General features: G+C 34.6%; 2 protein-coding genes across 2 annotated transcripts in view; one reads left to right on the top strand and one right to left on the bottom strand.

The window, feature by feature from the left end:
* MEMO1 (mediator of cell motility 1) overlaps window positions 1–14926 on the bottom strand; it is a 157974-nt gene that overhangs the window by 20489 nt on the left and 122559 nt on the right. Inside the window, exon 8 of the mRNA XM_069072158.1 lies at window positions 834–938. Coding sequence (XP_068928259.1) covers window positions 834–938 — 105 coding nt within the window. The remainder of the gene's footprint in view (window positions 1–833; window positions 939–14926) is intronic.
* The window catches only part of SLC30A6 (solute carrier family 30 member 6), a 388867-nt gene continuing 377902 nt past the window's right edge, over window positions 3962–14926 (top strand). Inside the window, exon 1 of the mRNA XM_069072155.1 lies at window positions 3962–3972. The gene's annotated coding sequence lies outside the window, so the exon portion shown is untranslated. The remainder of the gene's footprint in view (window positions 3973–14926) is intronic.

Here is a 14926-nt window from a genome sequence, read left to right on the forward strand (position 1 = left end):
TGGAAGAAAGAATATTAAGGTAAAGCTTCCAGAAGGTCACACAGTTAGTGAAACCAGGATAAAAATCCCAAACCTCCTAGCACCTAATCTGAATCTGTGTTCCTTCTCTCATCCTTATCAATTCACTCCTATTATTTGTTCTACATCTTTTCTGATTCCTAAATTAGTTTTCCATTGTTCCTCTTAGGCTATCTACCCATATGTCTTACTGTTATACTGTCTCTGTAAAGTCTGTCTCACCAAAATTCTTGGTCCTTTCTCCTTCAGATAAAGCTGCAATATAGGAAGATTCAATATTATATATCCTATTTAAGACAGTTCTTAAAGAACAGGAACTAAGCTTTTGTTTACTCTATATATAACCTACAAATATGTAGCTTCTAATCAAAATAGATCTTTGAAAGAACATCTTGGTAAGAGTTCGCAAAAGGAAACAGGATTTGATAGAATGTCAGAGCTGGAAAAAAAATCATAGCTATCTAGTCCAATCCTTTCATTTTATAAAGACAGAAATTCAAAACTAACCCAAAGAGTATGACTGGCTTGCTAAACGTCTCATAGCTATTACGTGGCACAGCCAGGAATAGTGCAGTGAGTGTTCCTTCCACAATGCTACTTACATTCTCTCACTGAGATAATCAACAAATGTAAGATAGCATTGCACTCCCTTCTGATAGTTTAAAAAAATATATTTAACAACAGTTACAGTGCTAGCATTTTAAAGGTAAATTAGAAAAAAGGCACTACAAATATGTCCATTAATGAATTAATGCCAATCATTTCATTTTGGATGGGAACAAACTCTAACATCAAGGTTTCACTTGGGTACTCACATTTAGTAACACCCCAATGGGATGTCTTCCACATATTGTGTTATGGTATTTCTTCAAGTAATTACTAAAAGATACAGGGTCTAGTTGTTCTATAATACTCATGCCCTGAAAAAAAAAAAAAGAAAACATTTTTACTTTTAATTAGATGTGGGAAATGTTCCTTTAAATAGCTAAGCATCATAATTAATTAAAGAAAACATACTGAATAAATTTAGCGAAATATCAAATTAGAGTAATATCTCTTAAACTCAACTATCAATTACCTATGCAGTAATCTACAAGAATATCTTAATCCTTTATTCTGGTCAATGCCATTTTTTTTTTTCATTCTGGTCAATGCCATGTTTCTAACTCTGGATTGTTCATATTTCCTGAGTATACTTCAGTTTTCTTTTCTGCTTATTGGGCAAATACTACAATGCATTCTAAAGTTAAATATAAAATTTTAAATTATTTGCAATATTTCAATATCTATGTCACCATTCTTCTTTTGCATGAACAACAGAATTGAACATTTTTTACTACAACCTTTTATTATTTACATAACATTTTTCTGAACACCCAAAGTACGAAAAACACTGTAAACATAGCAACAACAATCCCTAAGGAATTAAACAGACTAGACCATTTGCCAAAGGATTTGCTGTTAAATGATGGGGAACCAGAAAAAGGAGTAATTATGAATTAAATTAGTGGGTTAGAGTTATTTTTAAAAAAGGTAAAATTCACAGAAGGTTGATGGAAGCAAAAAAAATTAACTCTTTCACAAACAAAAAATAGAAAGAGGTTTCGAACATTTATACTTCTTCAAAGAGTGATTCTTCATCTATTTAATGTAGAATTATCTAAGACAGCAGCATTCTGCACATGACGTGGTTAGCAAATGTTTGGTAGATTATTGATCCACCAGGCTGACGACTAGGAAAGAAAACCGAAGTGCTTGCTCCCATTAATCTTTAATATAAATAATAATAGAATTTTGGAGCTAGAAGGGACTATAGAAGTCCATGTAGTCCAAGTGCTTATTTTAAAGATGAAAAAACTGAGGCCTAAGGTCCTAGTTCTCCTGACTTCAGTTCTACGCCATTCCTACTATATGTGACTTCATCAAATCACCTGCTTATATATGGACACTAACAACTTTTGCTGCTAGTAATCTGAATAAGATAATTGAAATGAGGTCCAGACTAATCCAAAGGATGTTTTACCATCCATTTTTATTTTTTATGTCAAATGCATGTTAGGTGTTCAGTAAACTAGATCAGAATATGTCAAGAGAAATTTAAAAGGTAGCTAAGAAATTACATCAAGAAAGAACTAAAAGTTCATTGGAATATACTTTATGCTTGCTTTCATTTCATGGAATAATTTAATTAAATGAACTATATAAAATATCTGAGAACAATTTATTGAACTATATATAATCATAACATAAATAAGGGAGGTAAAATCAGTGGAACAAAGAATAGGTATGGTGCGCATTTGTTTTTGTAAAACAGTTTTCTTCCAAGGTAGTTTACCTATGCATGCTTCTCAATCACCATTTTCCAGGGACTTTGGGTGAATTCAGAAAATGCTAACTACTTTTAAACTCAACATAAACAAACCACAACTTATACCATAAAATTATAACAAAAAAGTTACACAATGCTTCCAAACTCAAACAGAAGTGATCTGGAGATGACTTCATATAGAAGAAAATTTCATTTTAAGGATAAAGAAACTAAGGCCAAAAGGGCAAAATATCTTGTCTTCATCTAAACTAGATCTCTTGAATCTTCTAACTAGTATTCTATCTCATAATCATACTAAAGATTCTTTGTACATCTCAACTTTTATTGTAATGTTGGCCTTGGCAATCTATGCTATGAGGAACACCTTGAAAGGTTATTTTTTGCATTTCATTAAGCCCCTTTGGATATAGTTGTAGGTCTTTGCCTTAAACGGAAATATATTCTATAACAAAGAAGGTTATGATGAGGTTAGTGCAATTTTCAATCTTAATAACACAAAGCAGTTTAAGCAGTATTGTTTTATTTCTTCATTTTATAAAAGTAAAGCAAAATTTTTGTTTTATAAAAGCAATATAAGGAACAGAACAATCCAATCACACTTTCACATAGAAAAATGTGCAGCTATAAAATAAGAGAAGAAAATGATTAAACAGGAGGATACATAATGACTGAACACTGGTTAAACCATAGTAGCATTGAGGAAAAATATCTGGAATATTAATAAGACCGAATCTGAGACAAAATTGTAATAAACTGGATGTGCAATTTACCTGTTAATACTTAAGTCATTACAATCATATTGACCTATTGTTTGGCAAATACAAACTTACATGTACTGTTTTTGTTTATTTATTTTGGCAAATATAGCTACCGTCTCAAAGTAAACTGCCAGTATCTGAGTTTCACAGGTTATGTAATTTTTTTTTTAAAAAATCCTCATGAGATAACAAAACGAGATCACAAAATATCAGCAAACTGAACACAGTGCATTTGCAAAAAAAAAAAAAAACAGCTATGGAATCACATGCCCTTCAACAACTAGTTCAATACAATTATCAAAATTATTTTTGACACTAAAGAAAACATATCACAAAATGATGGTTTAAGAAAGTTTTCCTACCCTCAAAATATTTTTTCAAGAATAATATGGAAATATGTTTCTACATGATTGCACATATATAACCTATACCAAATTATTTAACATCTTAAGGAGAGTGGAAGTAAAGAAGGGAAGGAGAAAAATTGGAACTCAAATTTTTTTTAAAAAAAGAATGTTAAAAATTGTCTATACATGTAATTGAGAAAAAATAAAATTCTATTTAAAAAAAAACATTATCAATGACTGGCAATTTCAGACAAACATATAACTTTCCAGAGATCTGGAATATAGGGAATCTCAATTCTCTAAATATAAATCAGTGTAAAACATACTAAAAGGTGTCCACATCCATTCATTTCTGAGGAATGAAGTTTCCTTCATACACAACAAAAATCTCATACCACAATCTACTCTGTGGCAGCATCATCAAGACAGCTTAGGCTTACTTTGATACAAAAACTAAGTCCTTTATACCTTTGCAAAGTATAACCCAGAAAGTAAACTCCTTAACTCACAGTACATGGGGGAGAACCTTGAATTGCCAATGTTCTTGTGGTATTCTTAGCTGAATATATTTTATATATTAATAGTTTACATTAAGAGCTGCAAATTCTGAACTTGATGTGTCAACAAAGACAAATCAACACTGTTTCTCTATATTATATATGTATGACAAGGCCAACTCTTGCCAACTGAATCAGAAATTATCTGAAGGAAAAATTAAGTTCCCCAAATGTAACAATCATGTGGCAACCAGTAGTGGAACACTTTCAAGAGTATTCAGATGTAAGACCTAAAATTATAAAAATTGTCTACTCATGTTACATATACAATAGCAGACTTAAATTTAAATAATTTACCAAATCATTAAAATTAACATATATTTTACAGTTTTAAATGGGATATATATATGTATGTATTTATATTTATATGGATGAGAAGAAGGGCTATGTTCTGCTTTTTTTCAAGAGGGGATAGCTCCAATGTTGGATGATAAATGAGCTTGACATGTTAGAACAGGGCGTCAGCAAACTACAGTCTTAGGGCCAAACCTGGGCCATCTAGCCTGTGATCTGTTTTGCACATTTTTGTATTTAAAAATGGAAAAAAAAACCTTAGACCTTAAATCTTAGATTTGAGGGGACAAAAACAAGTGGGCCAAGCTTTGGGCCACAGTTTACAATCCCCAGGTCTAGAACAAAGGACCAAATCTTTCAAGATGAAATTTTATAGAGACGTGAACACTTGGGTTTTTTTGTGCTGGTATTAGTGGCAGTGGTGGTGGTTGATGTTTTTTTTAATAAGCTGTATCTAGTATGGGAAGATATAATCACCCCCTCTGGATATAGTTTCACAGCTTATGTGAAAAAAATCTAGCAGACTGAAAACTCAATGAGTCAACAGTAGACTGTAGCCACAAAAGCTAATATAATCTTGTGCTAGATTACATTAATAAGGGAAATGGCTGGCCAGTTAAACTTTGTCCTAATTGGATCACATTGAGAGTAATGTGTTCAGTTTTGGAAGTCACACTTTAGGAAAGAAATTGCTAATCTAGGGGAGGCTAGGTGGCACAGTGAGAGCACCAGCCCTGGAGCCAGGAGGACCTGAGTTCAAATCTGGCCTCAGACGCTTAACACAAAAAAAAAAAAATTGCTGTGTGACCTTGGGCAAGTCACTTAAACCCAACTGCCCTCCCCACAAAAAAAAAAGGGAAGAAATTGCTAATGTAGAGAGCATCCAAAGCAACTAGGATACTGAGAGAACTGAAGGACAGGTCAATATGAAGATAAGCAAAAAGAAGTGAGGATGTTTGGTCCAGAGAAGAAAAGTCTTAGCAAAGTCATGACAGCTACCTTCAAAGCTACCTAAGAGCTGTCATATGGAAGAATAAAGAATTTAACTTAATAGGCCCCATATTAAACTCAGAGAGAGGGTCAACAGGTAGAAATGTAAAAGAAGTAGATCTGGCTTGATAAAAAGAAAAATTTCCCAACAATGAGAGACAGTCAAAAACAGAATCAGCCACTCTGGGAAGTAATGGACTGTCCTTCATTGAAAGTATTCAAGTGGATGTTGAATAATCATTTTGGTCAAGAATGTTAAAGTAGTAATTCATGCTCAGGTACAAGCTAGAATTGAGGACTGAATAAGTCTCTTCTAATTTCTGAGATTCTTAATAAATTTCTATAACAATTACTTTTTAAAATTCTTAAGGTAGTAGTGAACTATAGAAAAGCTACCTTAAAAAGAAAGCTCTATAAAAATTTTTGTGCCATAAATGATAATATAAAATATATTATCAAGTTGCATTGCTGTACTGGGAAAAAGAACTGCCAAATGTCACTGCCAACTTGTACCTTCTGCACAAAATGGACAGAAGAAAGGACAATATATTGAACCTAAAAAGGTTGTAATATGCTGCAATGAAACAATGGCCTGTACTTCTAAAAATAGCTTTAAAAATATCACACCGAACTTGTTTATTTATGAACTATTTTAAAACAACATTCATATTTACAAATGAGTCACCTACAGCTCTCAAAATCAGTGTTACACTATACCTTCCGATCTGGTTACAATAGGTATTCAAACAGTATTTTTCAATTACAAAAATATTTTTTTCAAATCATAATCAGTTATATCACAAGAAGCCCTTCATTATCTTCTGTGGAGAGGCCCCCTGAACTTAAGTTGCCTTACTTTCCCTTCCCCCTTCCTCCCACCAAAATAACGTAACAGTGATCTTTTGCAACTTAACTCTATTCAACTTTCAGTCCTGGAAGTCAAGTCAGCTACAAGCCTGGCTCTGGCCAGTCTACCCAGACTGGTAAACTGTGCAACTGGGACCCTTTCAAATAAGCAGAGTATTTTCCCTCCATGGTCCTAGTTTCCCACATCCTCCTGCTCCCTTCACACTTCTTCCCTACTGCTCCTCGTCCTCCTCCGATGCCACTTCCATTTGGAAGGAGATTATCGTCTCCTGAGACCTTCCCCTTTTGTTGTACCTCATAAATATCCAAGGCTCTGTCTTTAGGGTGGGCTCCTTGGAATCAGGAGTTCCCACTGCATGTGCCTTTCTCCCATAATAAATCAAGTTACTTACTACCCATGTCTTAGAGAGTCATGACTTTTGTTTAACACTACATACTTTTTTAAATTATGGCTAACCATTTTTTTCAATCAATCAAAAATCTGAGAGTTCTAGCTTGTATTCCTATCTATTCTTCCCCTTTGTGTCCCACTATGTAATTTATTCTTCCATGGAATATATTTGTAATCTTTCCCCCAATTATGAAATTAATAAACTTTTTGGGATAATGACATTTTATAGTTAAGAGATATATTAATGGGGCGGCCAGGTAGCACAGCAAGTAAGAGCACCGGCTCCAGTCTTGAGAAGACCTGGAGATCGAATCCTGGGCTCAGGCACTTAGCACCCACCCAGAAACACCTGGCCGTGTAACCTTGAGCAAGTTACTTAACCCCAATTGCTTAGGGGCGGCCAGGTGGCTCAGCGAGTAAGAGCACTGGCTCCAGTGTCGGGATGACCTGGATCAAATCCGGGCTCAGATACTCAGCACCACACCCAGAAATAACTGGCCGTGTAACCTTGAGCAAGTTACTTAACCCCAATTGCTTAAAATAAAAGAGATATATTAATTTTAAAAGGATGAGAAAAAGCTGAACTTATCTCAAAATTTTATTGATTTTTATACTATGGCATCTTGTACAATGTAATAAAATTTTCTAGCAGCACAATAAGATTATAAAAATTTGGAGCATGGCTTAAAGGACACACTAATGTCCAAAATTTTATAATTTAAAAACATTTTTGTGTGTTTCCACAGAACTATGTTTACAACAGTTCTGCTTTAGCTATGGAGAAAGGGTCTAAGCCTCTTTGTCACCACCAATACCTTCTACTGACCAAGTGACCATGATCAGCAAGAAAGCAGTTTTGGAAGTTGGCAGCATCCCTGAAGCTAGATGGATTTCACTGAAATGCCAAGTCTTATTATAATTTACAAAATAAAACACATTGTCATCTTAGAAAACAGACTCCTCCAAAAAGAAAGATACCCATGATCTAAACAATTTGATTGTAATTTAATGATATCATAAGTAACATAAGAGCATTCATTTATGTAATTTTGGTTACATATTCTAGGATCATTAAATTAGCAATTGACTAGTAAAACTTAAAAAAAGCCATAGAAACCATTTTAGCAACTCCAAACTGCACACTGTCTCCAGAGTGTTTAGGTCCCTTTACCTGAACAACAGGAAATTTTTTAGGTCTGCCTTACACCTAAAAAAATTAACTCTTGGCAACTAAGTATGGTTGAAGACAAAAATTTCTACTCAAGAAAGAAACAAAAGTTCACTATTAAGGAAAATTCTGGAGTGAAAATACAGGAGGGTTTTTATTTGTTTGTTTTTTAAATATGTATAGTCATTCAGTCTCCATAACCCTATATGGAAACATCTAAAAACCACATTCTCCAACCTACAGAACTATCTAGCATTCACTGACCAAGCCTCTCAATCAGCAATAAACTAAGAATGAGGGGCGGCCAGGTAGCACAGCGAGTAAGAGCACTGGCTCCAGTGTCGGGATGACCTGGAGATCGAATCTGGGCTCAGATACTCAGCACCACACCCAGAAATAACTGGCCATGTAACCTTGAGCAAGTTACTTAACCCTGACTGCTTTAAAAATAAATAAATAAACTAAGAATGAGGCAGGCAGGAATTCATTTCCAGGAAGAACCACCCAATAGAAGTCTTTAACAAATTCAGTTTTGGAAAATAAGCAGGAGGACCTGAATAAGGAATTTCTGATGAGAGGCATAATAAAAGATTCTTAACTAAGTTTATTTGAATTCATTTTACACTGGCCTCTATTACTAATCTATATTAGTACATATGGCTTCTATACATATATATCTTCCCATCAAGGAATAGCTTTAAGAGAATTCTAATTTTCAAAAAAATAAGTACTTCACAACTTTCTACTTTTGTGTAAACTAAAGAGATAATGATTTGAGTTGGGATTACTTCAAGTAGGATCTTTAATATGTTGGAGATGTCCACAACTCTGTTAGCTTACTCCATTTTTCAAATGGCAGAACCTTCGACATCCTTTAATAATAGTCTTGATTCAGAATCCCTCAAATATGTGAAAACTACAATATATACTAGATTTCCGCTTTTCATTTTCTTGAGTACTGGGAGCAAATTAAACCTTTTTACATTTTTCTTTAAGGATTAATAGTAGGATATGTAGGCAAATTTCAGACACTTCAAAGCAAGTGCCTTAATTCCAACTGTCACCACATAAGAGTTTCATCTGATATTATTTTCAATCAATCTGTCTCCCTCTGTTCAGTTCTCCCCTGGAGAACTTATGTTATTAGGAATTTCATCCCATCTATGGAAGGTGAACTAAAGATAACAATACTAACCATCCTGTTCCTGGATATAATTTTCTTCAAATCTCTTTGATTCATGACTCCAGCCTTGAGGCTGACCTCCCCTACAACTTAACCCCACTCTCTCCGTGCTGGCAGGTTCCATGTCATATACTTCCCCCTCTTAAAAGCTCTACTTATGAAGTACACAAACTTTCCTATTATAAGACAAACTATTCTATGACAACTCTATCTACATATGTCCGATTTATGGTATCAACCAGCAATTACAGAATCGGATAACTCCAAAAGCATAAAGATACAACTCTTTCGCCCTAAGGGAAATCCTCTATATTTCATATTACAATTTCATTAGAGGGTCATGCTCACCTTGGATATAGTCAATCACCAAACTCAAAGCCAATTTTCTTCTAACAAATTGCTGGGTTAGGTCTCTTCATCTAAAATTCTACATGAGGAGCAAGCAGGTTTAAAGCAGTTATCATTTCACAAATGATAACTGCTACACTGTTCTACAGGATTATTCTAGATGAACTCCCTTTTATAGAAAAGAATTAGGTTCCAATATTACACAATAAGTTTGAGGATCCTAAGCCAGATTTTCTGATGCTAAATCCTGCATTTTCTACTATACCTGACTTCTCTGCTAGCTGTACCATTATTTAAGTGATATAAGTTAAAAAGAAATCTCTCCATCTTCTCCTATGGAGAGCATTTTGTATATCCTTTACAGCTGTTTCATATAATACTACTTTATACAGTTATTTCCTTCTGATTAGATTCTAAAAAAGATTATACTATATTTTTCCTTGTGCTCCCCAGCATGATTTTATATTCAATCAACAAATATTTATTAAGCATTTACTATAAGCTATGGATAATAAAGACAAAAATGAAAGTCTCTGCCCTTAAGGAATTTAATTTTGTTGGGGGAGAATTACACATAAAAGAGATAAAATCAATATTTGGGGTTTTTTGGGGTTGTTTTTTTTTTTTTTGCCTTTTGGAGGGCAATTGGGGTTAAGTAACTTGCCCAAGGTTACACGGCTAGTATTTTTGTGTGGGTGTTGTATCTCAGGCCAGAACCGAACTCGGGTCTTCCCGACTCCAGGACCAGCGCTTTACTCACTGTGCCACCTAGCCGCCCCTCAATATTTGTTAAATGAATGTATAGGTACAACGTAAGATTTTTCACTCATCTCTAATCATCTTTGGATCCCATAGTAAGAAATTGCCTGTGATTTTAATTATAAAATGTTGCTTTAAATTCCAGGGCAGATTAATGCTTCTTTTCAAAGCCTATATTATATTTCTAAAATTTCAGTATAAGGGAATAATTTTATGTAAATGAAATTTCATTCCCAAATGGTGTAATAGCAGGGCTTGTCACAGACTTCTATTTAAACAATCTGGTACAGTTACAGGATGAATTAATTAGGTGTACCTCTCTTTCAGTTATATCAAACAAAAAAAGAATTATCCTGCACTACACAAATGACATGGTTTGATTACCTTGAACCAGGAAGAAACATAAGAAGCTAAGCTTGTTGGCCAACTATTTTCAGAAAGAGAGTAGCTAAGCATAAATTATACTAAAACCAAAATTGTTCTTTTTGGCTAGACTTTCTCCAACGTTTAGATCGATGGACCTTAATAATAAATAGCTCTCTCTCTCTCTAACATCCTGTTTTGATGCCTCAGCACTATGTGGATGTGACTCTGGGTTCTTGGTGTAAACAAGTCAAGTGCAAATTCCAACAGTATCTAAAAGGCTTCAGATAAAGGCTATCCCACTGTCTATTGTCCAAGGATTAACCTAGCTAAATTCAGAGAGACACACCTCACCAGTCTAGCTCACCCAATGGATGGGCTAAGAAAATTTTTAGCCCCAGCAATTCTTGAAGACTGTATACTAAGTAGGGAAAGTATTCATATTGACAAAATCACAAACACTGTAAGTATTTAAGTACACACTAAATAACCCCATGCAACAGGTTAATTCATTCAACTATTTGAGAGTACATTTCTAATCAAAATCAAACATTCTATAGATAGCAAGCTATAGTTATTTTATAGTGGAGGCAGCCAATTGGTAAAAGTGGTCCTAAAAATTTTTCAGGACAAATTAGAACTTTAATTTGGTATAGAATTTTAGGCTCTCAAATGATCCAAAATGGTTAAGAAGATTAAATATTCATTTATTACCAGCTCACATATTTATTATTATCTTTTTAAGATTTACAAATGTGACTGAAATACTGGCCCAACTCAAGGTCATTCCTATTGCTTACTTCCATGCATAAGTTAGTCCTCTAGCTGGAAGAAAATACAAGTCAAACCTGTAACTCAAAGTCAACTCTGCTTTGTGCAAATTTGGTATTGAATAATTACAGCTCTATCTCTCATCAACAACTTAGAACATCAGTACTTCATATATTAATCAAAGATTAAATAGACACTAGACTAAGTTTTACCTGAGAACTCAGATAAAAGCAAACATAAGACATGCTTACTAATCATTGTTCTGATTCTCTAAGCTCTTATCTCTGTATATTAACCAAGATTAACAAAAAACAATGGATGACTAAATCTTAGATGCCTACAGTAACACCTTTGCTATGGTAAGAATTAAGGTTATTCCTTTAACTTTCACAGGAGATAGGTGTTAAAGGGGAAAATGTTAAACAATGACACGGAGAATATTACACAATGCCCTTTATCTTTATATGATAATTTAAGCTATTAAATTCCTTTTTGAATTCAAGATAAACAAGTTTGTCTCTCCAGGTGAATATTCATGCTTTGTCAAAAAATGATGAGAAATATGAAGTAAACAATAGTACAGTTAAGTAGATTTATAACCAGACCCTAAGAATTATCATTAATAGCTTAATATCAACTTGAAAGAAGGTCTCTAATAGAGTAATCTAGAGTTCTACTCAGTCCCTGTGTTGCTCAATACAGGATAAATATTTTAGCTAAAAGGAATTTCAGATATAATCTAGTCTAATTCTCTCATCTTACAGATCAGTAAACTGAGGACCAGAGAATGAGTGACCTGTCGAAGGTCAGTTACATTAGATATGTGGGAAAGCTGGCATTCAAATTCAAAGTCTCTACTTTCTAAATACGACACTCTTTCCACTATACCACACTATCTTTTTTCATTTTTACCCGTAAACTTTGGCAAAGGTATAGATAGCAAATATTAAATTTGCTGAAGAGACAAAAATAAAATCTATGAGTAATACAACAGATTACAGGATTCAAGAAACTGTCAACAAATCTAATATGATGCAATTTAACAGGGATAAATGTGAAGTCTTCCACTTGGGGTCAAAGAATCAACTTTAAAAATCCAAGATGAAAGAGATGTGGAAAGACAGTAGCTCATCAAAAAAAAGGGAGGGGGGGAGAATCTGGGAGTTTTAAAGGGCTGAAGGATCGATATGGGTAAATGACAAGATGTGGTAGCCAAAAATGCTAATGAGAGTTTAGGGAGCATTAAGAGAGGAATACCACACAGGGCTCAGGAAGTAAGAGTACTGCTATACTCTGCCCTCATCAGACCACAACTCCAGTACAGCAGTCAGTTACAGGCAACAAAGTTTTAGGAAAGACATTATTAAGTTAGAGAGCACCTAGGAGGGCAACCAGGATGATTAAGAGCCTCAATATCATGCCAGAATAAGACTGGTTGAAGAAAATAAAAATGTTTGATATTAGAAGAACAAGAGCTCATGAGAAGCTAGCTGTCTTCAAATGTCAGAAAGGATGTCTTGTATGAGCAGTTTTGTTCTGCCTGTCCTGATTTAAGAAAAAACTAGCTAACAACTAGGACTATCTACAGGTGGAAGGGATTCCGTTGGGAGGCAGTAATTTCTCCCTCATTACAGATGAACTGACTTTTGTCATGTCAGTTACAAAGAAGCTTCTTGTTCTGGTATAGGCTGGATGAGGGGGCATCTTCTCCCATCTCTCAGATATTATAATCATATAATATGATGTTAGTAGCCTTTTTGTCTTAACTTCTAAGAAATTCAGAGCTAAATTCAACATTCAACTGAGGAGAGTAATTCATCTCAAGTTCATACTCTATTTCTCTGTTCCCTTTTACTGATTTGTTATTTTTTTATTTTTAATTGCTATTTCATATTGTGTTCAATGTTAAAACCTGCCCCTCAAATTCTTTTTCAGAAACAGGAGGGAATACATAAAAAGAAATTAATGATAAACTGGAAATTGGATCTCTAAGTCACCTGCAATTAATAACAACAACAATAACTAGGATTTATATAGTATTTTAAGGTTTGCAAATAGGGCACCACTTATCCTCTAGGCTCACTATATAGGTGTCATCTTTGACTATCTCTCATCCCTTCACATACAATCTATTGCCAAAGCCTATTGATTTTAACCTTGCGTATACCTCTCATTTATGCCCCCTTCTCTATTCTGAAACTGCCACCACTGTGGTGCAAGACTTCATCATCTCACACAGGGGCAACTACCATGCACAGTCCATCCTGCTGGTTCAGTCTTCCTGCCACAAGTCTATCCATACTCTAGTCATCCTCCTGTCATACACTAAAGTGATTTTCCTAAAGTGCATAGGCCCAACCTACTCAATGAACTCCAGTGGATCTCTATTACCTCAAGGATGGAATACAAAATCCTCTGTGTGGTATTCAAAAACCTAGCTCCTTCCTGTATTTCCGTTCTTCTTATGTCTTACTCTTCCCCCCTTGTCTTCAACGCCTCCTGGCCTCCTTTGCTGTTCCAGAAACAAAATACATTATTTCCTAGACTCCATGTATTTTCACTGGCTATAACTGCCTCATCACCTCTATCTCCTGACTTCTTTAGCTTTCTTCATGTCCCAACTAAAAGGCCATCTTCTACAGGAAGTCTTTTCTAATCCCTCTTAATTTTAGTGTCTTTGTCCCATGGGTTATTTACCATTTATCCTGTATATTGCTTATTTGTACACAAATGCTTACATGTTGGCTTCCCATTAGATTGTGAGCTCCTTGAGGACAGAGATACCATCTTTTGCTTTCCTTTATATTCCCAAAACTTAGCACAGTGCTGGCACATAGTAGGCACTTAATAAATGTGACTAAAAAATTATATCATCTAATTTTTACAATAAAAGAGAAGTAGATGCTATTATTACTCCCATTTTACAGATAAGGAAATAGAGGAAGACAGAGATTGACTTGCCCAGAGTCAAGTAGCTAGTGTCTAAAGAAAGATTTGAACTTAGGTCTTCCTGAATCTCTAACCCCACTGGGTCTAGTCACTCTAATCACTAGAATTCTGCTAAAGTCATTGCTAAAGGAATCAGTCCCCCTCCCCCTCCCAAAAGATTTAATGTACAAATAGGAACAGTGTTTGAAATTAACAATAACACAAACCTAACTCTAAAAGTTTTTAAGGCTGGATGGCAGAGAAATTACATATTTAGGGTAAAGATTCACATACCTCCATAAACTAGAATTCAAGAGAATTATAGGCAACAAGAAAAAGACTCTTATCAGGAATGAGAGGAAGTATTATAGGTTTTCTTCTGTCCTTCACCCAACCCTAAAAAAGGCAACTCTCACTAACAAGAACAACATTTATTATGTTTAACAGGAATGTATATATAGAGCCTATATCAGATTGCATGCTGTCTTGGGGAGAGGGGAGGGGAAGGAGGGGGAGAAAACTCAAAACTTATGGAAGTGAATGTTGAAAACTAAAAATAAATAAACTTTTTTTAAAAAAAAGAATAACATTCATATGACACTTACAACATGTCAGGCACTTTACTGATTCCTTTCCAAATATTCTCTCATTTGTTGCTCACAACAACTCTGGGAAGTAGTTGCTATGATTATCCCCATTTTACAGATGAGGAAACTGAGGCAAACAGAGGCTAAATGACTTGCTTAGGTCTACACTGCTACTAAGTGTTTAAGGCCACATTTGAATTCTGGTCTTCCTGAACCCAGGCCTGCTTTTCTACCACTTCAAGAACAGCCTAGAAAGGCTATCAAACCT

This window comes from Petaurus breviceps, unplaced genomic scaffold (genome assembly GCF_028583685.1).
Source record: "Petaurus breviceps papuanus isolate PSGF00001 unplaced genomic scaffold, PetGlider_PUasm1.0 90845, whole genome shotgun sequence".
In the NCBI taxonomy this organism is placed as follows: domain Eukaryota; kingdom Metazoa; phylum Chordata; class Mammalia; order Diprotodontia; family Petauridae; genus Petaurus; species Petaurus breviceps.